Below are 26,752 nucleotides of genomic sequence, written 5' to 3'. Positions count from 1 at the left end.
GGGACCCAGGCTTCCCTCGCAGCCCCAGCTTCTTCCAGAAGGATGTTTGGTCTAATTAGCATATTCCACTTTTATTATTATAGACTAGAGGCCTGGTGCATGAAATTCGTGCATAGGGGGAGTCCCCTCAGCCCAGCCTGCACCTTCTCCAATCTTGGACTCCTCGGACATCCCTCTCACAATCCAGGACCACTGGCTCCTAACTGCTCACTTGCCTGCCAGCCTGATCACCCCTAACTGTCTCTGCCTGCTGGCCTGATTGTCCCTAACTGCCCCCTCTGCTTGCCTGGTTTCCCCTAACTGCCCCCTTGATGGCCTAGTCACCCCCAACTGCCCCCACTTGCTGGCCTGGTCGCCCCTCACTGCCCCCCCTGCCAGCCTGGTGGCCCCCAACTGCCCCCACCCACTGGCCTGGTTGCCCCTTACTGTCCCCCCCTGCCAGCCTGGCTGCCCCCAACTTCCCCCCTCTGCTGGCCTGGTCACCCCTAACTGCCCGCCCCCCCCCACGCCAGCCTTGTCACCCCACGCAGCCTGCTGTTTGGTCTTTACTTTTATTGTGATGGTGTGACGGTGTCCTGGACAAGTTGCATATTCCTCTATTATTATTATAGATGAGATAATCTTCTTTTAAGGAAATGTTTAGAGCATGTTTCCCCAACCAGAGGGTGCTGATCAATCAGTCTTCCGTAAATATCCAAATTATGGAGTGACTCTTTAATCTTTCTTCTTTCCTTAGTTTGCTAAGATTTTTTAGCTGGATGTCAGGTAAAAGTTATAGTGACACATCTGCTGTTTACTTAAAAAATTATTTTTTTATCCTAAACTATCCCCCCTTATACAACACATACACATACACACACACCATTTTATGGCTCTGGGAAAATGAACAGTAGCTTATACTCAATTAAAGAAAAAGTTGAAGATTCCTGTCTTAGGTTCATTTTTTTTCTCAATTTACTTTGGACACATGATAATGGCAATACTTGGATCTTCCTTGGAGGGAAAACTTAAGTCATATAGACACGCAATAACTGACAATGATATGTAAGCTTTAACGCTGAATACTGCTTATATATAAATAATTGGAATTCTGTGTTTAGAAAGACATTCTATAGTTATTGTTTATTAAGATTATATTTTGTGCTAAGCACTGTGCTAAATATTTTCAATGAATTATCTGATTTACCTCCAATAATAAGCAGGTACTTCCTTTATATCTCTATTTTACAAATAAACTGGGAAATGGTGAGATTAAGTAACTCTCACAGCCAGAACTCACATTACCAACTGCAGAGCCTGAATTTTGGAAAATACAAATATAATGTTTCTCCAAATAAGAAAGTCTCCACTTATATTAAATTAAAGCAAATCCCCTCAATAAAAGGATTATATTGCCTTAAGAATAAACATTTTAGAAGCATTTATCTTGAGCCTTTAAAAATCCTGTTCTCTAGTCTCTGTTTTTGTTTCTTTTTAGTTTTGTTTTATTTTTAAACAGAGGAAATAGAAATGGAGGTTTTTTAAATTTTACCCAAGTTCATGTTTCTCCTCCCTGGATAGACTTCCCTATCAATTCCCAGGCCTTTTGCTCAGCTCCAGCTCATCCCCTCTTCCTCTGACACATTTCTACTTCATCAGCCTTCACTGAGGTCTTTACTTTATGAGACTCTATCATTCAGTAGTTTGGTTTATATTTATGTTTTTTGTGTGTTAAATTTTGCTCAAGGTAATTATACCAGTTCAGAACACACAAATTATAGGAACTGATAACATCACTAAGATATTATCTTTGTTATTGCTCACAGAGGTGATTTCCTAAAAGATCTTTTGTAAATATTAAGCAAGTACAATTAATTTTTTTTAATACCGAGAACACTAAGGTACTTTTGTTAGTGTCATAAAATCTAGTTACATGTATGTATATGATTATTATTAGAATTTTATTGAAAAAAATTGTATAAACTTTGCTGCGTTATATAGATATAGAATATAGAATATTTTAAATAGATATGTAGTGAGAGTTATTAGAATGTATAAAATCTAGTCCATAAGTGTTGAAGAATTTAAGAGCCAATAATTTAAAAAATATATGTTATTGATTTTTTTACAGAGAGGAAGGGAGAGAGATAGAGAGTTAGAAACATCGATGAGAGAGAAACATCGATCAGCTGCCTCCTGCACACTCCCCACTGGGGATGTGCCTGCAACCAAGGTACATGCCCCTGACCGGAATCAAACCCGGGATCCTTCAGTCTGCAGGCTGACGCTCTGTCCACTGAGCCAAACCGGTCAGGCAAGAGCCAATAATTTTATTGGCCAACAATTTTGTCTTAATTTTCAATAGTGATATTATTAAGCTATACTTTTAGAGCTTCTTTGTATCTTTGGCATTTACATCAAAACTTTGACATTATTATGAAATAAAGTGTTGGTTAGTCTTTCTTTCTTCCACTGTTAGGCTTGTTTATTTTTCTATCTCTTTGTTTTGATAACCTGACCCTATGTTATTTAAAAGCATGCCTTTTAGTGTGTGGAATATCAGAATTACAGATTTCATGCAGCAAACAAGTAGCATGTATTAAAAATGATAATGTCATGATAGGTTCCTTGGAACACTCTCCTGAAAAGCCAGACAGCACTTCATCTTCAAAAGCGTAAGAGGCATATTGTGACCACTGAATCCCAGACACCAGTACATCTCTTTTATTGACATGATTAAGAATCTTGCTCTTAGTATTTGGATGTGTTTCATTTGAACCTGCCTGCACCTGTTCCCAGAGGGCAAACAATTGCCCAGGCTGTCACTCTTGTGACAAGTTGGCCCCATTTAAACTGCCAGCTAACAATTGCACCGCCGGCCTTGATGAATACACCGTGCTGAACAGGGTGTGAGTGATAGAGTGCTAGGGACTGAGAGCTGACTCAGAGAAGACCCTGCTTTAGGAATGATGTGTGAGACTGCCCATCGTTTATAAAGAAGGACAGCTTCCCTTTCTCTGCATTTGTGTTGGCAGCCCCAGCTGCTAATTCGCCAAATGAAAATATATTGTCGTAATGAATGTTGTAAGGTAGAGGGGACAGTGTCATGATACTGAGAATATACTTTCATCCTTTTATGGACAGTTTAGATGATAGTGCCTATGAGTAACAGCTAAAGACCAAGTAGTTCCTTATGAGAAAGATGTGAGAAGGGAGTGGAGAGTGGGGAGACAGTGTTCATTCCTAGAATACAAAGAGAAGAACTTAAAAATTAAAGCAAATATATTTATTAATAAAAAAGATAACATTTCCCTTGTGCTATTTTCCAGTCTGTTGAACAAATAGGCCGTATAGAAATTTAAAATCCCAGAGTCACAAAAATATTCTGTTTATTTAACTTACAAACTTCAAGGATCTTTCTCTTCATTTCTTGGCCTATGGGCTTGAAGAGATACATATGAGGGAAGGCTGCTCCTCAATATGATATTATACATGCTATGAAACTACACTCTGTGCACTTCAGTGTAACTTGTCTGCTGGTTGGGCCAGAAAATATTAAGGGAAGATTGTAGGAGGCCTTTTGGTCAAAGTCTATATCTGTGATTTCTGCATGATTAGTCAAACTTTAATTTTTCTTAATGGTAAGAATTCCTTAATTGCCAGGACTGACCAGCAGACCCTGAACGATGGATGAATGATTACTCTGACACATGTTTCTGTGAAAGAGAGGCTAAGGGACTACTTGGCCTCATTCACCTGCCTTCTTAGGCTTTTACTGTAACAACAGCTTGAACTAAAATTAACTATTAGATACTATCAGCAAGGTAAGCATCTTTCAGAAAACATATGCATCCTTTAAGCAAGGATGTTTTGAAGTCTAAACATAAAGATTCCAGTAAAATACCTGGGGCTCTGACTTGTTTGGAAAAGTCAAGGCAGGGGCTGCCACCTTCGGCAAGGTCTCCCAGAGGCCTCCAACCTTGCAGAGAATCCTCCTTACAGACTCTCCCACCAAGTCCTGTGCCTCCGCACACTTAATCTATATTTACATTTCAGTTGTCAAAGTAGGAAGTCATGGTAAATATTTAAATGCAGCAGCATCTTTTAGTTTACCTAAAATACTTTCCATGAAGTATTTTTTTTATAGCTTTGAGATTCAAAGCAAAGGCACTGCCCAAGCACCCTATAAAATCTTATGGAATGCCAGGCTGTTTGGCTAGATTAATGGATAAATGTAAAAAGACTTAGACAGTAGCACAATGTGACACATGATTTTATTATATTCTCAGTATTTTAAGTGTTTGTTTTAATGTTTATAAAGTGAAATTAGAGGTAAAGATGAAGGAACTTTTAGGCTTTTTTTTTTTCTTTTTCTTTCTTTCCTGCTATGTCTACATTTACCTGTAAATATTTATTCTTACAAAGTAATGTATATATTTCTCATTGATGAATTGAGTAATGAATGATCAGTATGAAGCTATATGCTCTCCCATAATACTAATAACTAGTTACTGTTCATAGATGAAATTTCATGATTTCTATTTATATATTCATTAAGCATATATTCATTTGACAATACTGACTGCAAAGCACTTGTCTAATTAACATTATTGTACATGAAAATATTGACTGAAACACAGTATCTAATATAAACAGATTTTTATGGATATAAATATAATCAACATAGAAGTATTAATACAAGTAATAGTATAAATATAAATTCATGTGTCATAGTTAATTTGAAGAAAATAGGAGCAGAATTTATGTAGGTTTTGCTTAGTCAATCCCTTAGACTAAGGAATGGGAAAGAGATACATAATTCATATTAGAGTTCAGAAGAGTATTGAGTCCACTGAGTTGGGATAAATGGTATGTCATTGGGTTATCTAAACTTTTCTGTCTCATGCTGTGTAAAATAGTGGTGATGCAGAAGAAGGAAGTTATCAATGAATAGTTATCAATGACATGAAAAGAGAGGACAGTGAAGGATTTAGTGACTGACTGAAGGTAGAGAGAGAAAAGTCAGAGATCCTGCTTAGGTCTTGGAACAGGGCACCACACTTGCTGGCTTTAGCCAAGGTCTCAGGCAATACATGCACATCATTTTTTTTTTTTTTACCATGAAGACTAAGAGCAGATGTTTTCAGCGTCAATACCTGGAGCGAACACTGGAGAGACAAATGGAATTGGGTGGGAGGCTGCGTTGATTTCCAACATGCCTCTGAGATTACTTTTTCCCTATTAATGACAAAAACATTCACACATATACCCTCAAAGTTCCTTTATATAAAACTTGCTTTATTTCTAAGAAAATAAATAAAATTAGTGTTGAAAAATCCAATTCCATGGCTCTAACACATTTTGAGCATTTTTTTATATGCCAAGTCTTGCCCCGGTGTCTGTATGAAAACGAGAGTAAAGAATGAGAGTGAAGCAAAATTATATGGCGAGGTTAGAGAAGTGCAAAAACTGAAATGAGTTTATATGGGAGGTCAGCCACCCTCACCACTTCGAGGCCATTCATTCTCCAAAGGACTGACTCAAAATGGAACCAGAGTGTGTTTTAACCTTTGGAAATCAAACGATTAACAGAAGCTACTAAAGAAATATAGAGAAGCACTCTTTTTATTTATTTATTAGTGAACAACTCTCAGAGCCAAAGTGGGACTCATCATGACACTATTGAGGTGGTAGACATGAATATTTTTAGAAGTTTGGAACAAGTATGACCTTGTGCCCTAGCTTGTTGTGCAATTAATGAATGCCATTGATCAAACCTCTAGTCAACTGGAGTTGTTTTTTATTGAAAACAAAACAAATGTGAGATGCTTGAGAGAGGAGGAGGTCATCATCTCTAAAGTTTTTGAACTAATAGGAAACACAGCATATCCTGATTTCATAAAGTGGAGATAAAGAATAAGAAGCTAAAGTATCTGATTCCTTTGACAAACTGTGGTCATCTGGTACCTGTCAAGGTAGTTGGGAGATAAGAATAAATGGAATTGTACTTAAGGGGTTCTGTTGCCTAAAGGCTTTCCAGAGTTTGTTATTTACTGCTGTGCAGTATCTTTCGAATCTTTGTGGAAACTCTGATATGTCTCTGAGACTATACTTAAAATGCTAAGACCTGTCATGGAAGTTGTTGGGGCTGGCGGGACTGAGGGAAAAGGATAAGAGTGAAGACAGGTAATTCTTCCCCTTAAACTCTGCATCAACTGCTACAGCCATCTGTGTAGCTGCCAAACAAAAATAAAAGAAACAGAAAAAAGAGTAAGGAGCACACAGAAAAGAGAAAATAAGAAAGCTAGGCAACCTTCAAGTGTAGGATACTACATTTGAAAATATATTCTATTAAAAACAATTATAAACACATGTATTGGTTAAAAATTAAAAACAAGTTTGTATTTCTCTGGTCCTCAGCAGCATATGCCGTGACTTGTAGGTTAGGCTGTTCATCATCCTGACTAAGATTCAGTGTGTATGTCCCTTTCCTGGAGATTTTTTAAAAGTTTTTTGGGGTAGTAATTACTAAACTAATGTTTGGCTATGTTAAGTCTTTAGATTGCATATCTGTAGTAGCACATAAAGGTGCTGCCTGGATCTCCTAGAATATCTTTTAAAGATTCAGTGTGCCTATCCCCAGCTTCCGCACCCTCTGCCCTCTTCAGAGGATAGCCGTGGGCCACTGGAGTTGTTTCATCTTGAGGCAAAGAACCTAGGAGTGCCAAGGAACTTACGCACCCCTGGGGTGAACTAGACCAGAGTATGAAAGCCAACTCCTCCTTCAAGGGAGGAAAACTGCTACTATAATTTAGACTTCGGAGGTCCCTGTGAGATAAGACTGTTGAAATGTTTCTTGAAATAGCTCCTTTGATTGACTTCTTCCATTCCCTGTCCTGTTCCCCCACATCTGTAAGAGTTTCTCCTGGAACATTCATATCCTTGATACATCACTTACCCATGAATCCTCATCTCAGCATTTGCTTCTGGGGAACCTGAAATAATACATCTTCTACACACACACACACACACACACACACATCATTTCAAAAATTTATTGTGTTTTTTCTATAACAATATACTTACAAAGGTTTTCCAATAAAATGCCATTCTAAAAAATACATTAATTTTTAGTTAAATGTGATTTCCTGTTGAAAACTTCTATAGACTCACAGATTACACAGGTGTTTTGTTTTTTTTAAATCATGGCAACTATGTAGAACATATAGGGACAGGGTATCAAATCTACTAAACTATATTAACTAATTTTAGTAAGATTAGTTATTAACATAATTCCCATAGTTAAATCAATTGCTCTATAAAAACAATGACACCCCCCATTTTGCTTTTGTAGACATAAAAACCACGTCGTCCTCCTCGTGCAGAAGTCACCCCTACTCTAGCTGCAGCGAAGATGAGTCTGTCCTGGAGGACAGGGAAGCGCACGCTGAAGACAGTGCAGACGAAAGTGTCCGAAGTTCATCTTCTCAGGAGTTGAGTGAAAATGATGAGCCAGGAAAATCACACCTTCCCACTGAGGATTCCTTAGAAATTGAAGATCAAAAAATCATAAAAGCAGATGTAGGGATCAAGACTCTGCCAAGAGAGGAAAGCTTGGAGCACGTTCTTGAAGAAGAAACAGAAAATAGAACCCAAGTGATTGCAGAGGGCTTATCTGAGGAGTCCCGGGAACATGTTTCCAAGGAAGAAAAGAAAAATTACAGGAATAAGCTTTGGAAAGGAAGCACTGCTAAGGGGAAGGACAAAAAGGCAGGTCTCTGTAGGGTGGAGAAAGGTGGTAAGTATGGCCATTGAGTTGGCCTGCCATTGTCCCCGTGCATGGAAGTTGATTTTGGCCACTGCATTCTGCCAACGCTTGGGAAATACTCTTGTGATAATGCCAGAGGGATTGGATTGTGTCCTATTTCTCTCTTTGTCACATAATCATACATGTATTTTCAGCTTGCTGTTTTCCTTCTATTGCATTTAAAAAATAACTTGATGATTCTTATAGCCTGTTTCCTATTTTCTGTAAATGTCTTCCTATGGTAATTCTATCTCAACAATCAAATAAAACCCAGCAGGTGTCTTGAAGACAAGGGTGTGTGTGGCATTTTAGAGGTTAATGCCAGCAATGCTATGTGTCTTTAGCTCTATACGCGCGCATAGACATCTGTAGCTAACATTGATGGGTGCTTACTATGCATCAGTTTTAAGCACTTGCATATATTAACTCATCTAATCCTCACAACAGCTCAATCGCCATAAGTTAGGTCTCATTATCATTTTTTTTTTTACAGATGACAAAATCATAGCTAGAGGAGGTAAATTTGTAAGGATATACAGCAAATAAACATTCCTGAGATTTGAACTTAAGCAGAGCTGTTCCAGTTTCAAAAAACGTCCTATTGTGTCTGTTCAATAAACATGTTTAGATTTAGATAAAAATTACAAACATTTCATAGAAACCTCCAAAGTTCACTTTGAGTTCTTCTCTGAAGCTTAGTAACTTCCTGGGTGTGTAAGACAGTTCCATTTGACAGGGAAGAGGGGGAGTATCCCAGAACAATCAGGTCCCAGTACCTTAGACACATGAAAGGTCAGCTACTTTTCTCAACTTTAGGAAGACAGTGAAAAAAACTGAGTTATGTCCTGTGAACAGCCCGATACTGCCTGCCAGGCATTTAGCTCTCCTGTAGCCAGCACCCTGTGCCCTGTAACTCGCATCTCGATCGATCCTTTCCCTGTGCTCTCGCTCATCTCTCTCCTTGGCCAACCTGGTGGGAATTCTACTTGATTCCAAGATAGAATTTGTTTTCACATTTAAATATTACTAAAAACCCATCTTTGTCTTAAAAGTTATAAATACTTTTCATGTCCATATTTCTTTTAGAACCTTAAAAGCTGTTATCAAACCATGGGGGCCTACATCTAGGAATTGACAAGGTCATTTTTCATTTCAACCGTTATTATTGACCTTCTATTATGTACAGGGCACCATGGTCAATAAGACATGTGTAAGAGAGGATTCCCCCCATAAAATGTTGAAAGGAAGGCTTGGCACACCAGTAATTGGACAAAGCTCAGTAGCCATATGTAAAACCAGAGAAGGTACAAATGCTATGGGATTTCAAAGGGAGAGAAGTCCCATTTGGTTAAAGACACCAAAGGTTTTGTGAAGGACCTGTTGAGGAAACCTTTAAAGGTTAAATACGATTTTGAAGGTGAAATAGAGGAGGATAAAAGCATCCAAGACAGTGGGATACAGCAGAAGATAGAACCTTCAAAGAAGTTAAAAAATAAACTCCAGAATGAACAGTTTACAACCTTCAGCCCATGAGCCAAATCTTGCCTAGTGCCTTTCTTTCTGTATTTCCTGTGAGCTAATTTTATTTTTTAATGGTTGGGGGAAAATTCAAAAGAAGAATATGTTGTAATGTGAAAATTATATTAAATTCAAATGTCAGTGTTACAAATACTATAAGTTTTATTGGAAAAGAGCCATGCTCATTCAGTTACATATTCCCCATGGCAGCTTTTGCACTACCAGGGCAAAGGGAAGTGGTTGCAACAGAGACCCTGTGGCCCACAAAGCCCTAAGAATTCACTCTCTGAACCTTTACAGAAAAGATTTGCCAACCTCTGCCCTAGGATTATAACACAAGTATTTCCAACATTGTCAAGAGGATTTTGCCATAGATGAGCTAGAATTCTTATTAAATACTAGAGACCTGGTGCACAAAATTCATGCAAGGGGCTTGGCCCTCGCAGCCCTGGCTTCGTCCAGAAGGTCGTTCAGCTATCTGGTCTAATTAGCATATTATGCTTTTATTATTACAGATATTTAAAACTTTTATAAAATAATTCAAATCTTTGATCTTGGATTTCATTGTTCAATTCAGGTATATATAATATAGAATCAAGAAAATGTGTACAATTTGGCAAGCTGCTGATCAAAAAAGGTAGAGATACTAAAATTCAGTAGTAACATTGACATTATTATTTTTATTTCCACTTCAGTTAACTAGATTGTTTACCTGGATTGGTAAAAGTAAACATTTTTTTTTTTTTGTAAAGTAAGATGCACACATATAGGCTCTATTTTGGCAATGGATAGAATAGCAGAAACACTGATAGGATTATGTCAGGTGGAAGAGAGTGGGTTTTCTTTTTTTCTGGATTTGTGAAGTGTACGTGTGTACACTTATTATTTTTCTCAAATATGATGGGAACTCTGTGTTCTTAACTTGATAACATCTATATCTATAATTTGAAACATTTTATTATCTTTTTATTAAGGTTCAGACTAGATTGGAAGTTTTGTGACTATCTTTCTTAAGCTCTAATATATGTACCGAGTCCTTTTATCAGTATTTATTTTTCGTGAACAGCTTAGAAACATTTAGAAAATAGGGAAAGGTAGTTTTAAAAAAAATCACCCATAAACTTATCACACAAAAACTCACTTTTAACATTTGGTCAGGCTTTTTATTTCTAAACTTAGGATTTACAAAGTTATGTTGTCATATTTTTATAAAATGTATACTTTTTATTCTAACTTTATACTCTAAGCATTTTTATGTTTTTATGTAATCATATATGTTATTTTTATATACAGATACATTTTGTTTTATAGCTTGATTTTTTCACTTAAACTGTTTATTGGGTATTTTTCAACACACATAATTGTACTTTATTCTTATTTACTAAACATGTTGATTATTTGTATTGCTTTTTTTTATAACTTTAAAACTTTTCTGAAAAATATTTTACTTTCTGTGCAAGAACTGATATATTTGTTCTATGGCCCACCTTCCACAAAGGAATAAAATTTTTGTGTTATGAAGTCCAAAAGGTAGATATTATAAGGTACAGTGGAAAATAAGTAATAGGTAAAACAAAACAAAGACTATATAAAACATTCAGAGTGATGTAGAAAGATTAATGCTATGAAATCTAAAAATGAGTATATTATAACAGTTGGGTCCTGATGTTTTTAAAATATACTAAAAGAAATGATGCAATAAATATGTAAATATTTGAAATAATAAAAGAAAATAAGTCATAAAAATTCTCAAAGATCTTCATAAACATTTCTAAGAAAATTATAGATAAAATCATCCAAGAAGTGATTGCATCATGTGTTATACTGATTTTGATGGCAAATAAAGAGACAATGGCTAGTTGTTCTTTCTTGAGTCTTCAGTTAGATTGCTCAGGGAGAGAGAGATGAAACCAAAGTTACATGCTTGAAATGAAGATCATTTAGATGACTATGCTGCAAAACACACCTTACATGAATTAGACTAGAAGGTTGGTGCAAATTGAAATGTGTATATTTTACTTAGGTTCCTAATTAAACCCTTAGGTTGAAATTCAGTGGGGGCTGAGATAATATATAAAAGATTATCTCTCATACTTGTCTGGTGCTGAATTAATCATTTGTAAACTAAACAGAATAAAAACTGTGATTATATTAAAATAGGTCTATAGGCAAAAATATTATATACAATTAATGATGTTTTATAGTATATAAGCTAACATAACTTAATCTGAATTGTTTTCACCTAAAATCATAACAGTGGCTAAATTAGCAAAGTACTACATTCAATACCTTTTACCTTTAAGATTGAAAATATAAACCGATCTTTTCCTTCTAATTATTTTATAATATGTCTCTATTAGGCTTCACTCAGTGCACCAAAAAATCAGGTAAACTGATATAAAAGATGAGTTGAGTGCAGTGAAATATAAAATGTAAAAGATTATAATTGTTGGCTTCTATGAGAGTGTTTTTGGGAGTCAATTTAGTATTATAGGGCATAGTGTTATTTTAGTGTGTTTATTTTTCTCTTATTTTTAGCTTAAACTGCCGCAATGCATTGTGACACAATCTTTGCAATATGTCTTAGTGGTGGAACAATTCAGAAGTATTAATTTGTGAAGTTAATATATGTTATACATTACAAATATAAATAAAATATTAAGAATAAAGCATTGCAGTGTAAAGTATAATGTAAAATGTATACAGAAGTAGGCATTTTATACTTTTGTATGTGAATCAGGAGAAGGCATGGTGCTTGGCCAGGTAATTCAAACCTAAATAAGGTTGTGACTAAAGTGAAATGCAATTTTATTATCATGCAAGTAAGATAGAATAGTCCTGATAAAAGGACAAGAAAGTCATGAGTTATCTGTTGCAGTCTAAGGTAAACACACAATACAATATACAGATGCACTATAGAATCATATAGCTGAAATCTATATAATTTCAGTAACCAACGTCACCCCAATAAATTTAATAACAAGTAAATTTTTAAAAAGAAATTCCTCCAAATTTGAAAATACATAAATAAATAAGTACAATTTCTGAGTGAAATGTGAAAGCATGCGGTTGTTTGTTCCAATAGATTATTTTTGTCAATAAATATTTGTTGGGTATCTGCTTAATCCACACAGTTCTTCGTGTGAACATAACAAAGTCCATGACTATATTGAAATTTATATTTAGGGGGAGATGTATCTAGCAAGTGAAAATAAATATGTCCTGGGGTATCTAGGCAAAGTGCTAGAGGAAAAAGATATCTGGGTGAGGGAAAAGAGTGATGGTTTGAGGAAGGGTTAGTATTTCAAGGATGAGCTCTCTGAGGAGGGGACATTTGAGCAGAGACCTGAGTGAACTGCAGAGGTAAAACACTCTGTCATCTGAAGAAAGAAGAAAGAGAGGGACCAACAAATGCAAGGACTCTAAGTTGGGGGTACAGTTGCTGAGTGAAGGATCGAAAAGTAGGCCAATGTAATAAGAGAAGAATGGACAGTCCAGGGAGTAGTCAAAGACGAAAGTTGAGGGTGACACTTGCATGCCATGGGGAGGATTTTATTCTGAGACAGGAAGCCATTGGAAATATTTGAGTATAGAAATGACATGACCCAAAGTTGTGAAAAGATCACTGTAGCTAACTGTGAGGAGGATAGACTTTAGCTTTCTGCAGCGGTTACCTTTGAACAGCTGTGGTCTTGAGTTTGTAATTAATCCTGGGTGTTTATGGGCCATGTTTCAATGCCAAAGGCAACGCAGGAGCATCTTTACTGTGTAGGTGGATAATGTTAGTCATGCATTTTGTCATGGTGAGTTGTTGGGAAGATAATAAATTGGCTACACAAAGAATGATCAAAGCACAGGGATAGTTTTCAAGGTGACCAGGAACTTGGAACAAACTTGGATATATAATTTTTCTGCTTTTATGGCCTTTTTACATTCTTAAAATTCAGATAAAAAGTCCTTGGTAAAACTTTCTTCTGATATTGAATTATTCAGGATTCTTAGCATGTTCTAAGATGGAATTTTTTTGTTTTGTTTCAAAACAAGAGAAGAAAGGGAATTAATTTAGAAAATTTGCCTACTAATATTGAAAACCATATTCTTGCCACCACTTCTTAATTACTAAATTATCAAATATAGAAAGAATTGGTGGAATTTGTGACATTGTTGCCAATAGTACAGGGACATAAGGCCATTTATCAGTATCTGTAAAATTGCTCATTGATACCTTCTTTTCTGAAGAATGATTGAAATTTATCAAAAGCATTTACAAACATCATGCTCTTTGGCCCAACAATTGCAACTTCAGGAATTTATCCTAAGGGAATAGTCAAAAATAAATAAAAAATGATTTTAAGTGGTATTTAATATAGCTTTATAATCATGCACACACAAAAGAAAATAACTCAATATCAAATAGGCAATTTGTTAACCAAATTTTAGTAAACATTAGAAAATTTTATGCAGTTATTGAAGAAATGTTTTATTTAATGGTATGTAAAATGGTCACAACATATTGCTACATGAATAAAATGGGATACAAAATGCTATCTATATTGAGTAGGGTAAAAAATACTCAAAAATCCATAAAAATGTTAACTAATAGTTCTTTCTGAGTTAGGGAAATTTTTATTTTCTTCTTTGTACTTTTTATCTTTTTAAGCTTTAGATAATGAATATGTACTACTTTTATATTTAGGAAAAATACAGTATATATTATTTTAAAGTATACTCTTTTATAATAAAAAAGCTAACATTGTAACATAAGAATATGTTAGTGTTTTAAAAACATCTTAAAATATCCTATTTCATTTGAGTGGACAAAAAGGCTTTTCTAAGAAATTCGCTGTATGACCCTCTTCCGTTTTGCTACAAAAGCTATGAGATCTGACAATGACCTTTGCTTTTCATGGTCATCTTTATGGAGAGGTAAAAGAGAGGAACCTTGAGGGATGAAGGGCTAACTAGAGAGAACAAAATGATTGCTGGTCTGGGAGTCTCAGCATGCAGTCCTCCCTTATGACAGGTCAAAAATGGCTAAGGTTGGACATTGGCCAAATTCTTGCTTTTAAGGTTCAGTTTCACAAGAACTGAAAAAAAAAATGACCAAGTGAAGCATTTTCTGGTCTCACACCTAAAAAGTCCTTGATGCTCAGGCTAGGGTCTCATTCTTGCTGAATCAGAAGCAGGCAACAAACAGCTAACTGTACAGGTTTTCATCTACTTCCAAAGTGTAACCCTCCAAGGGCAAGCCAGCAGACATGGGCAAGTGGTGGTTACAGTCCTGAGACAGAGGAACTTCATGCTACACTGTCAATCCTGAGTGAGTTGTAATGTTCAGATTATGCTAGTGCTATTTGGCTTCTTAGAATAGTTTTTTGGTTCAATAGCTGCTAATTATTTACTTTCATTATTGCTTCTTATTAGTGTAAACTTATTTCTTAAAAAAATTTTATTGAGGTGTAATTGACATAATACATTATATTAATTTTAGGTATCCAACATAATGATTTGATATTTGTGTAATAAACCATATTTCTTTATAGCTTATGGACTACTTAGAAATAAACCTTAGATGTCTTGTTGGCTCTGATGAAACAAAGCTCCAAGTAATTGCTACAAAATCAGACTTCCTCCCTTTGTCCTCTTCTACCATCCTTGGGATTTCTAATGCTCAGTCAGCCAAGCAGATTTATATGCAAAGACCTAAAACACTGCTTATTTAAGCACTCTAGATATGCAGTGTTAACATTATTGGAATGAGGAAGATGATATTTAACTTATATGTACTATGTTTCTAAAGTTACTAAAATAAAGGTTGACTTGATAACAAACCCAAGTATAACCTAATTTTCATAAGTTGATGTCATCTCTAAACTATTAAAAAACATTTTTATTTGGCATACTGTATGAATGAGGAAAACCGATGTTCAAAAAACTTTTAAAGGGAATACATTTGAACTATATGATGCACCTCTTCTCATTTCCATTCTTGTTCCTTTAAGATTAATGTAGTTAAGTCATTCCATTGCCTTCTGCCCCAAAGCTAATAAGACAGACATTACACTCTGTTTCCAAATACAGAGGGATCAGTAAGCAACTAACTTAGAATTCACCTTAAACCAAGCAAGAGACCACATTCTAGTTATGTTTTCCTCAAAGTCCCTCAACTGAATCAGAATATATGAGAGGCAAGAAAGTATGACAGAAGGGAGGAAGTGTGAGAGGGAGGAAGGAAAGAAGGAAGGAAAGGAGGAAGGAAGGAAGGAAGGAAGGAAGGAAGGAAGGAAGGAAGGAAGGAAGGAAGGAAGGAGAAAGGGAAGGAGAGAGGAAGAAAGGCAAGGGTATTTTGGAGAGATCATATTCTGATTTAGGAGGGCGGGTCTAGATCAAGTGTTATTTGAGTGAGCTTTGTTAACCATAAAGTAGTATAATGTTAGATGTCAGGGAATTAGGGACATGGGTCATCAGATGATAGGCAAGGGATGGAGATAGGGACATGTCAGAAACTAAAGACTTAGTTGATATTACAGTGTTGTCTAGAATCATACCACATTGGGTGATGCTACATATAATACCCATGCTCATCATCATTATGATCATAACTATTGTTTATTAAGTGCTTAAGCACTCGCTAATAGTGAAAGATAAGTATGCTCCATATATATTTTTCTTAATGGGGGAATGGTGGAGTAGATTTACAGTTGTTTGTGTGGAAAATAATACAATCCTATATAATAAAGAGGCAATATGCAAATTGACCATCACTCCAACACACAAGATGGCCACCCCCATGTGGCCACAAGATGGCCAGCAGGGAAGGGCAGTTGGGGGCAACCAGGCCTGCAGGGGGGGGGGGGCAGTTGGGGGAACCAGGCCTGCAGGGGAGGGCAGTTGGAAGGGACAAGGCCTGCAGGGGAGGGCAGTTGGGGGGGACCAGGCCTGCAGGGAAGGGCAGTTGGGGACAACCAGGCCAGCAGGGGAGAACAGTTAGGGCCAATCGGGCCAGCAAGGTAGCAGTTAGGTGTTGATCAGGCTTGCAGGGGAGTGGTTAGGGGGTGATCAGGCTGGCAGGCAGAAGCAGTTAGGGGCAATCAGGCAGGCAGGCAGGCAAGTGGTTGGGAGCCAGCAGTCCTTGATTGTGAGAGGGATGTCACAATGCCCGTTAAATGGGCAGTCGGACATCCCTCAAGGGGTCTCAGATTGGAGAGGGTGCAGGCTGGGCTGAGGGACACACACATACCCCCTAGCACGAATTTAGTGCACCGGGCCTCTAGTAATCAATAAATAACAATACAAGAATAAACTGTTTCATGTACTCACAACTGTAAACCTACTTTTGCCAACACCTGTATTTAATCCTCCCAATGATCATTGAGTAGATATACCTCTATTTGACAGATGGGTAAACTGAGGTTTAGGCTTAGGCTAAAAACTTGCCCATGGTGACACAGTTAGTATGGAGTATGGGACTTGAATTTTGATCTTTGTGTTCTTGAGATTCTGTGCTAGTAATCACCTGCAGATAACAGGAATTTCTATAACAGCTTTTAATGTCAAATTTATAGGAATCATGCAATAGCTTTTTTGCTCTGTCCACATCATGGAATGAGTATTGAGGTCAAACACTAAAATATACTAATGGATAAAATAATATAGTCAGCTCTGGTAGTTTTAACAATTTAAAATAGCAGTGGTGACTGGTGTTATAAAAGCCATAACACACCTTTCTGGAAAGTAAAAGGCAACCAAATTCCTTTTCCAATCATTCTATTGCATGTGCATTTGGCAAATCTGTCACTGCTTCTGGCTGTTGTCATTTTTTTTTAATGCAAGCATTTCTTTGCATGGGTATCTCTACTTCATAATCTATTATCTTTTCTTTTTAAAATCATAATTGGAAACTTTAATTAATAGATTTAAAAAATAAGGTCACATATTCATGTGAATGCTTTAAAATTAACCCCATTTGCTGAAATGATGTGAAATAGCTCAGCAATGTTCCCATGTCCTGTTTTTATACCTCTTGATATTTCATAAAATCTGCAATCAGTTGGACAGATATTAGGCGGAGCTGTGGAACCTGGCTGCCACTACCCCTGTGATGCTGAGTCTGGTGTTAACAGCACAGATGAGGAGGAGAAGCTCTTGACCAAGCTGGAGATTGACACAGGTGCAGGTAAGAACACATCATTACCTAAAAAAAAAACAACCTTCAGAAATCCTCTGCCAAAGTCAGCCCCATTTCCATCTTCCATCTTTTTATCCTTGTTCCTCCTCCCAGGTCTATTTTCTTTTCAACTGATGAATGTGATGGCAAGAGGGGCTGAGAGGCCTCAAGGGGAGTTTTCAAGCTGATAACAGATGTAGATGTTAATTTTTGAATACATTGGTACCTAAAATTTAAAAAAAAAAGAATTTTGGATTATGAAAAACATTGATAGAGATTTTCAGATCCAGTCTTCTTTTTATAGACTCCAGTTAGTTGACTGAATAGGAGGGTTGAAGACATGGATGGCCAAGGCACACTTCAGAATAACTTATTTGAACTCTCTATATTTTAAAAATTAGGAAATAATTTATTGCCATCAGCATATGACCTGGCTCTTGATGCTGAGTATTCCAGCTGCCAATTAGAGTGACCCAACAGACGTGACTCATGCATATCTGCTCAAATAGCCTCTGTCCTTGAAATCAGGATTCCCATTTGTTAGTGGGTGACTTTTTCAAAAATACCCCGATTTGCACATATGTTTATGGGGGGGAGTATTCTTTTTATTCATCATGTGGTCACATTACCCCCACCTCAAACTTTTAATGGTAGTCATCAAGCACTGGGAGGTATTTGAGATTTTACCCTATTTTTAAGCAAATAAGTTAGACAGCCATAGTTTAATGAATGCTATGAGAAGACCCAAGACTTCTGGGTCAGAAAAAAAGAACAAAACTTTATTATTCACACACACAAAAAATAGCAGTAGCTAGAATATTTGCACTTATGCTGGTTTCCTGAGCTCCCACCCGTGGTCGGCAAACTGCGGCTCGCGTGCCACATGCGGCTCTTTGGCCCCTTGTGTGTGGCTCTTCCTAAGACTTAGGAGTACCCTAATTAAGTTAATAACAATGTACCTACCTATATACTTTAAGTTTAAAAAATTTGGCTCTCAAAAGAAATTTCAATCGTTGTACTGTTGACATTTGGCTCTGTTGACTAATGAGTTTGCCAACCACTGCCCTAGTCAATGTGAAGAGGGCCAGGTGACATTTGAACATGCAGTGGGCTGAGTTGTATGACAAGGACCCTGTGCTTAGAGAATCCAAATCTTTTGTACTGGGCATTAAACCCAAGGAGTTCCCCAAACATTCTACAATGCAGGCACAGTAGTTGTTAGATCAAATCTGGTTAAACGAAGAATATATATCGTAAACAGTGGGAGGGGAATATGGGAGGAAGATTTTGTAGGGCTTTCTGTGTGCCAGGAACTGTGCTAATCACCTTATGGTTTACTGTCATAAGAATTCTGTGAAATTGTTTTCTATTTCTATGTTATGATTAAAGAATGAAGGCTTAGTGAGGCATTATTTCCCAAGTTCATACAACTAGTAAGTGACAGAGGTGGCATTCTCACCCAGGTCTGTCTGACTCCCAAGTATGTACTCAATCAGCTAAAACAAATTACCCCTATTTGTGAATATTGCTTGCTCTCTTATAGACATTCTTTCAAAAGCCCATGAGGTAACCATCAAAAATTATGTCATATTTTTGTACTGACATTTCTTAGAAGGGCTTCAATTACTCTTTCTCCCTTGCTTTGGGAATGTCATGTCTGACTCCCCAACAGTGTGTGTTCATGTAATAGCTCAGCTGGATGCCATTAGTACTTTCTCTTTTTAAATGTAGGCATAGTATATTATTACGTGGTGGGTAGGCAATTTTATTCCCCTGTTTTCCTGAATGTTCTTTAAATAATCCATAATTTTAGAGGCCAGTTTAGCAAAACAGAGGACTTTATTTAAATGTCTTTCATAACTGAATTTTAATATATTTCATGTAGGAATTTGAATAACAACAGATATATTATTAAAGAGACTTGTCATGCTTTGCAGTTTCTCACTGTTTTAATTTTGTTTTTAATCAGAAAATAATCTGTAATGAAATAAAATGGACGATATTCTTTCAGGTGAATTGGCTGCATGTTCTCTGAGTGAACATTTGGTTCAACAGTTTCTTCTGGGACTTTCTATATACAATTTTGTAAATAACCACTATGATATGCTGAGGACAGCCTATAAAAGTCAACACCAACTCTGTTGATAGGCCTGAAATTTCTGTGTTATTACTTTGAAAGAAGACATTAAAAGATACCTTCTGAATGCATTTATTTTAAGGAAAATGTAATGTCAGTTATTATTACCTTACTTCAAAATGGTTTCTAATAATAGCTGACAAGAGACAGGGAATGCAAGAAAGGACATCCATGTTTTGTATTAGGAGAGGAAATGGAGTGATAAGACTGTCCTGGGTGGGGTATCAGACTACAGAAAATGTGAATAAGGTCAGGGCTTTAGGTTTCTGGTAGATTGTTGGTAATGGGATAGGAGGTGAAATGGCTACTCAAAAAGTCAAACAAATAAGTAAATGAGGAAGATACATTTGCCTATTTATAGATTGACATAATTTGGAGGTTGACACCCTGGTATGATAACTTATTTTATAACATCTAGTCCAGTGTCATCTATAAGTGAAAAAATTTAAATTGATAAAAATTAAGATAACCATTTTAGAAGCAAGCTCTTACCTTTCAAAGTATTATTTTATGGTGTGAAAATTAAAATGCTTTAGGTGAATGGCATGACATGCCTTTATTTTGTGTAGATCATTTCAACAGAAATATATGTATTTGTTAAATAATAAGAAATTCATTTGAAGACTTTTAAGAAACATATTGAATTTGTATTTATTAAAGTATTGATAGCTAGTACACCCAGATTTGCCAGGGAATTATGGATGAGAACTTATGAAATACTTCAAGAAGGTTATTTATTGAAAATTGTTCTAGGCTACAAAGTCTTGTCTTGCTCTGTGATCCTGCTTTGCCAAAGGCAATCAGTTTCTGAACATAGATGGGAGGCATCCTGACCTATGATACAAATTGGTGTTTTTAGTAAAAAGTCTTACCTTGAGCTATAAAGTTATTTGATAACAATGTCTAGATATAGTCATTTAAAATGTGAGGGTAAAAGATGGCATAATGATGAGCTCATACTGTATTATGATTATGTTGCTAAATGCCCATGTAAGTATAAAAAACATGGGCTGGGATGGGCATATTATGGTGCTGTAGAGAACCATAATTTCTAAGAAGAGGAAATACTCACTATTTTTTATTGCATAATTTTTGAAGTTCCTAATATTTCAAATGAAAGTAGAAGGGGTGGTGTGTGTGTGTGTGTGTGTGTGTGTGTGTGTGTGTGTGTGAAAGAGAGAGAGATTTTGTTATTCTAAGACAGGGAGTTTTTGTTTGTATTCAACATTTCTGATGTTCAATTTTTCTTTAATATAAATGTATCTATTAAACTTGATAGCATTTCTTTTCATCATGAAAAGCCATTTTGATGCATGTTATAGTTGATATCATCATAGAATGGAGAAATGTTTTATATATAATATCAATGGCCCCTTGATATTATATATAATACCTCTTGTAGTACATAATATTACATATAATATCTCCTCTCTGTGCACTTTGATTAAAGTCACCTTGTTTTCTAACCTTACTTTATAGTACCAAACAGGATTTTAGTGGCTGAAGAAAGCACAGCCCTCACCTCAAACAAAGAATCCAAGCCAGTTGTATCAGAAATGTACACAGTGGAGAAAGAAGAAGCAGTGGAAGAAGATGGGGCTCCCCAACACAGGGATGCTGACACACTAGAAGAAAAAGGGGGTGTAACACTGGGGAGTAAAGCAGGGATTAATGAGGTTCCCTTGGGGGAGTGGAAGCCAACAGCAGAGCAGCCAGTCCTAGTAGCACTGTTTACTGGGGAAAGAGAGAGCCCTCAGGGCATAGCAAGCAGGGCAGAGGCAGAAGGGGCTAGAGAGCTGGATGAAGAGGGGTTAAAACCAATGGGAGAAGAAGCAGCAAGAGCCTCAGGAAGTCTGAATGAAGAAGAGGCTCCTGAACAGCAGGCCTTGATGCAGACAGTGCTGGAGACAGAGAAGGCAGCTTCTGAAGAGGAGCAGAGTTTGGAGAAGGCAGTGTTTGCTAGCAAGGCTGCAGCTCAGAACTCAGAGTGTGTTCAGGAGGTAGCAGACCCGAGAGAGGCTGTGATGCCGGAAAAGGGAGAGGCCGAGAGAGGGGTGGCTGTGAGTGAGGCAGGCTCTGAAAAGCCAGACATGGAGGACGGTGAAGAGAAAGCATCCATAGATCTAGGGGACATGGCACCTGAGGATGACACTGCATTCGAGAGAGCAGATGGTTCAGAAGAGGCAGTATTTGGGGGCAAGGAACCAGCCAAAGCAAGGAAGACAGTTATGAGAATCGAAACACCTTTGAGCTCCTCCACTTCTGAGAAGGCCAAGGCCACCAGCATGAGGATTTCAGAGGAAAGCCTGGAAGAACTTTGTAAGAAAGCTGAGAAAAAGAAGGATGTTGAGACTGAGGTAGAATCTAATAAGAAAGATGATAGGAAAGAAATATTACCTGAGGAATTCGATGCAGCAAGACAGAGGAGGAAAGCTGAGAGGCCAAGAACACCTCTGGGGGAAACTGAATCTGAAAGAGAAGAGGTGACAAGGGCAAAAGCTCCACAGGATGAAGATATTTTAGCAGGAGAGCAAAAGTTTAAAGGGGAAGAGGGGGAAATTGTGAAGGAAGTAAGACCCATGGAAGAGACACCAGGCCTCCTAGATGAAACAGAGTGTGATGTTAAGAATGCAGCACCCGTGGAGGGTCCTGAATGGACTGAAGACACAGGCCCACAAGGGGATGATTCACCAAGAGAGAGGGAGGTGGGCATGCTTGAAGCAGCACCTGGATTTGAAAAGTCACCGGAAAATACAATAGTTGTGAGGAAAGAGGAAGGATGGGAAAAACTAAGAGAAGCTGGAGACACAGGGCATAAAGGCAGAGCAGAGCTACTCTGCAGGGAGAACGGGGAGAAGGCGACTCCCTCAGACCAGGATGAGGGGCCAGGCCCTGAGAGAGAGGGTGTGTTAGGAGCTCCTGAAAGTGACCCAGCAGGACATGCCCAGGAGTGTGCAGCCAAAGATCAAGATGGTCTTGCAGGACTGAAAAGGAGGGAAAAGGAAGGGTCTTTACAAGGGGGACAAGGAGTGGGGGCCCAAGAAGATATTTCTGAAGGAGAGTCCATGATGGTAGAAAAGTTAAGTGAGGAAGTGATGGATGAGGAGCCAGAGGAAGAGGTGGATCAAGAGTGCTCTCTGGGGACAGGAGTGATGAAGAATGGGCACAAAGAGGGGGTTGGGAGCTTACAAGGAAGAATGGTTGTGGCTAAAGAAGATCTCCAGGAAGGAGGAGTGGCAGGAATGGCTGACGAGAAGAGAGAGGTGTTCGCAGATTTGAAGACAGCTGAGGAAAAAACAGAAGCAAATACAGCCTCCTCCCTTTCAGATGTTGCTGATGAGAAAACTTGGCACAAAGTGGATGAGTTACTAGAAAAAACAGCGTCTGCAGAGAAGGTGGCGGCAGAGGAAATAGCGCTGAGCATGGAGAGGGTGCCAGCAGCGGAGGAGGTGACCGTGATTGGGGCATCAGAGGCTGAGGTGGGGGCTCTAAGAGAACCTTCAGACCTGGAAGAGAAGGCCCCTCAGCTAGGGCCAGATCAGAAGGGAGGGGAAGCAGGGATGGGGAGCCCTGGTGGGGGGCAGGAATCAGGCAAGGCTGAAGATGTCAGACTGGGACTATCCCAACAGACAGAGTCAGAGCTGAGTAGAGAGGGTCTACAGGCTGTGGAAATACTCCCTGGAAAAGCCAATTGCCCTGGAATCCAAGAGAAGCAAGAGCACAAAGTGCAAAGAGAAAGTGAGAACACAGATGTTTCCCTGAACAGCAAGAAGGCCTAAGAGACTGCATGGCAGATGGTGAGTTTAGGCCTCATCTGTTTGCAAGATTAAGCAGATACCTCACCTTGGGTCCCCTCTCCTTTGGGCTGGCTCATCCCTTATCAGTCCTTGTATACACATAGCACACAGTTTCAGTTCTGTGCTGCTTAGCACCCAGCCTATCAGGACAGGGCTGGGTAAGATGGAGGTGGGGTCAAAGCACACACAGGACCCACTCTATTCCCTTTGCAACTCTAAATCACATCCTTGGCCTTTGCAAGCATAGCTCTCTGAAATTGTGAGTTTCTTATCTCCCTTATGGGGCCCCAAAGGTGCACTACAGAGGAGAAGGTGCCCCAGAAGGAAATACCACAGAAGGAAAGTATTGAGTATACATAGTATTGAGTATGTCTGTGGACATACCACAGAAGGAAAGAAAGCAAACTGTTCCAGAATTCATCCCCCTTTTAGTGTTGAAAGGAATGGCTGTGATTATTTGCCCTTAAATGGGCTCCATTCCTTAATTTCTGCAGTTTTGTGAAATTTAATATCTATGTATTAAGAGCTATACATCTATAAAAGAAATTAAAATATTAAAATATGAAATTTATATAATATATGTATATACTAGTATGTAAAATATTAAAGATGGTAACAAAAGGCCAAAATTATTTTTAGCATTTCCTTGTTTGCCTGCTATTTCCTTGATGCCTCCATATCTTTAGTGCCCAGTTTCTACTATCCTGAGTGATTATATTTATAGATACACTATCTCTTTTATTGTTGTTGTTTTTTTAGGATATTTCAAAGATGTTTCCTGGAAGACTTCAAGAATGGAGAAAGATTCACCCAAGCATCTTGCCAGGACTTTAGATTTTATCTTTATTAAGAAAACTCACTGTGCTTGTCTGAGCTGGTTTCCAGTGTGTCATTCTGGTCAGAAGCACAGTAAGCACCTTGAGAATACCTGGCAGATCGTAGGACCCTTCTTATGGGCAGTGGTTTCTAATAAAGGACTCTGAGGCTGTCACACATTCAACATAGCTGAGACGTCTATATTCAAATCAAATTCATAGTGTTCCAATGCCTGACTTTTACCAAAGATCACCTGAAAGGCCCAGTCCTGACATCTAGGGTTTATTTAAATTCCTTTTTATTTATAATCAAATATTATTCCCAGTTTCATACATGAGAGTTTTATTTAAAAACTGTGGCTTGGGGCTTTAATGACTCCGTCTGTGAAAATGAGTTCTAAAGGTCCTTCTATGTATACTCAATACTAAAGCTTGCCCCGAACCTGTAAAATGATCCCATGCCATGTATAATCACTTACAAATATTCATTCCTTCTATTTATGCCAGAAGGGTGATATAAAATGGACATATTATTTCAAAATGCCCTTTGTTTTGTGTGTGTGTTTCTGTAGTTTTGCTTCTTGAGGTAGACTGGTAAACGCTTGTGAGATTTTGTCCTTGGGGGCCTTATTTGTGGGGCTACTCAAATTTTAATCATAGTAGTAAATAATTGAGCTGAGTGGAATGAGTAACAATAATTATAGCAGGTAAACCTTGCACATCAGCACATATACCAACATTCTAGACTCTAGACTGGTTGGTGTCATTCAATAGAAAAGAAAGTTGGATTAAATTAGTGTGCTGCTCACCTTCCCAAGTTCTGTTATTTCAAACCTGTGAACTAACCTTGGAGTGCATTGTAAATCAACAGTCACAGTCACTCTCTGATTTACTCCCTGATATTGCTAGCAGTAGCTGTGTGTCCGTGTGCCTACTGGAGATTTTGATTTCCTTGAAGACGTCTTTGTTCATATACCGATAGTCCAAAGGGCACATATGTCTGGCTATCTTTTCTTCTCTGCATGAGGTGAAAGAAAATGTCCTAAAGCAGTGGTTTTCCAGCTGGACTACACATTAGACTTTCATGAGACATTTTCCTGAATGCATGAATGATTCAACCCCTGGTTCCACCCCAAAGATTCAGATTTAATTAGTTTTAGATGGGCGTAGGCATCCGTTGGTTTTTTTTTAAATCCGGTTGATTCAACTATGTAGTTAGAATTGAGAACTGCTGCCCTAAATCATCTTATAATCCATGCTGGCTGCCTCCAGTGATTCTCAAAATGTGATCAAGATATCAGCATCACTTGGAACTGTCCCAAATACGAATTCCTGTCCTCATGTTATTCCTATTAAATTAGAAACTCTGTGGGTGGGGCCTAGCAATGGGTGGTTTTTAACAAGCCTTCCAGGTAATTCTGATGTGCTCTAATGTCTGAAATATGCTGTCGTGGACAATTGATTGAATTGAGGATTTTGTGTCAGTCAAAAAATGGATTGTAGAAGCATTGTGAACTTTCTCTCTTTGTCTATGTCTCTCTCTCTGTCGCTTTCTATTTTTCTTTCTCTAGGAAAGGGTACTCACTACAAAAATGATAAATTCAACTTTAAACTCGTTTTTATTATGGCTGTAATGACATGTCTATGAAGTTCTTCAGCCCCACCCCCTATTGAGGATGTGTCACTGATGGCACATCATCGATTTCTGTCCTCTGAGAGAATTTCATCTACATTATATCTGATTTCATTGATGACTGAGCTGCATTACAATGGAACTCTACAGTATTTGTTCCTTGATCTCAACCTCAATGCTACAAAGCACTTTGAATGCATAGCACTTTACGGGAAAGATTGTAAACTTGTTAATTCTATTGAAGAAGGCGCTTGGTACAATGTGTTAAATGGAAATTGCATTGGATTATTTTTATAGTTAATACATTTCATTGAAACATTCTGTAACATAATTCTACAGTCTGCATGTGGGTTTAACTGTGAAATTCAGTATTGTGATAGTTTGACCAAATGTATTCTTTCTCAGCAAATACTATGTTGATAAAATTATTTGTATGTTCTATTAAACTGATTTTTCTAGTTTCATTATTAAAATCATAAATAAACCATATGTTTACAGATCAGACATGTGAATGGTTCTTTATAAATAAGACTCAATTTTTAAAATTGTCTTTGCCTTTTTCTTACAAAAATTTAACTCCATAGAGGAGAGCAGAGAGGCTTAGTTTCATTAGACTATATTTTTGAGTGTATGTGTTTATATTGACTGACTGCATTCATACATGTCTTTCACATACATGGGATCATTCAGAGGAAAATTATTGTCAGTATTTCACAGATAAGTAGAAACTCAATAAAGTTAAGTGGGTTGTTTAAAGTCATGGTCAAACTCAGGTCTTCTTCCCTCCAAACTCTATTTTAACACATACACTACCTTCTAGGAATACACTAAGATACTATAGGTGAACCTCTACTAGTACATATTTTTATTTACGTGTAGAAGAAAGGGAAAACAATTAG

At 37.5% G+C, this 26,752-nt stretch overlaps 1 protein-coding gene across 3 annotated transcripts in view; it reads left to right on the top strand.

Moving 5' to 3' along the window:
• Positions 1-26,332, top strand: part of ERICH3 (glutamate rich 3) — a 102,665-nt gene extending 76,333 nt beyond the window's left edge. For all 3 annotated transcript variants that reach the window (XM_070405392.1, XM_070405391.1, XM_070405393.1), the window contains 4 exons: positions 7,334-7,777; positions 17,355-17,480; positions 21,088-23,405; positions 24,165-26,332. In XM_070405392.1, coding sequence (XP_070261493.1) covers positions 7,334-7,777; positions 17,355-17,480; positions 21,088-23,387 — 2,870 coding nt within the window. In that variant the 3' untranslated portion in view covers positions 23,388-23,405; positions 24,165-26,332. The remainder of the gene's footprint in view (positions 1-7,333; positions 7,778-17,354; positions 17,481-21,087; positions 23,406-24,164) is intronic.
• Positions 26,333-26,752: the final 420 nt, after the last annotated feature.

This window comes from Myotis yumanensis, unplaced genomic scaffold, assembly GCF_028538775.1.
Source record: "Myotis yumanensis isolate MYYU_CA2020_CCGP unplaced genomic scaffold, mMyoYum1.0.hap1 SCAF_2, whole genome shotgun sequence".
In the NCBI taxonomy this organism is placed as follows: Eukaryota; Metazoa; Chordata; class Mammalia; order Chiroptera; family Vespertilionidae; genus Myotis; species Myotis yumanensis.
Note: the sequence above shows the minus strand (reverse complement) of the source record. Positions and strands in the feature narration are given on the sequence as shown.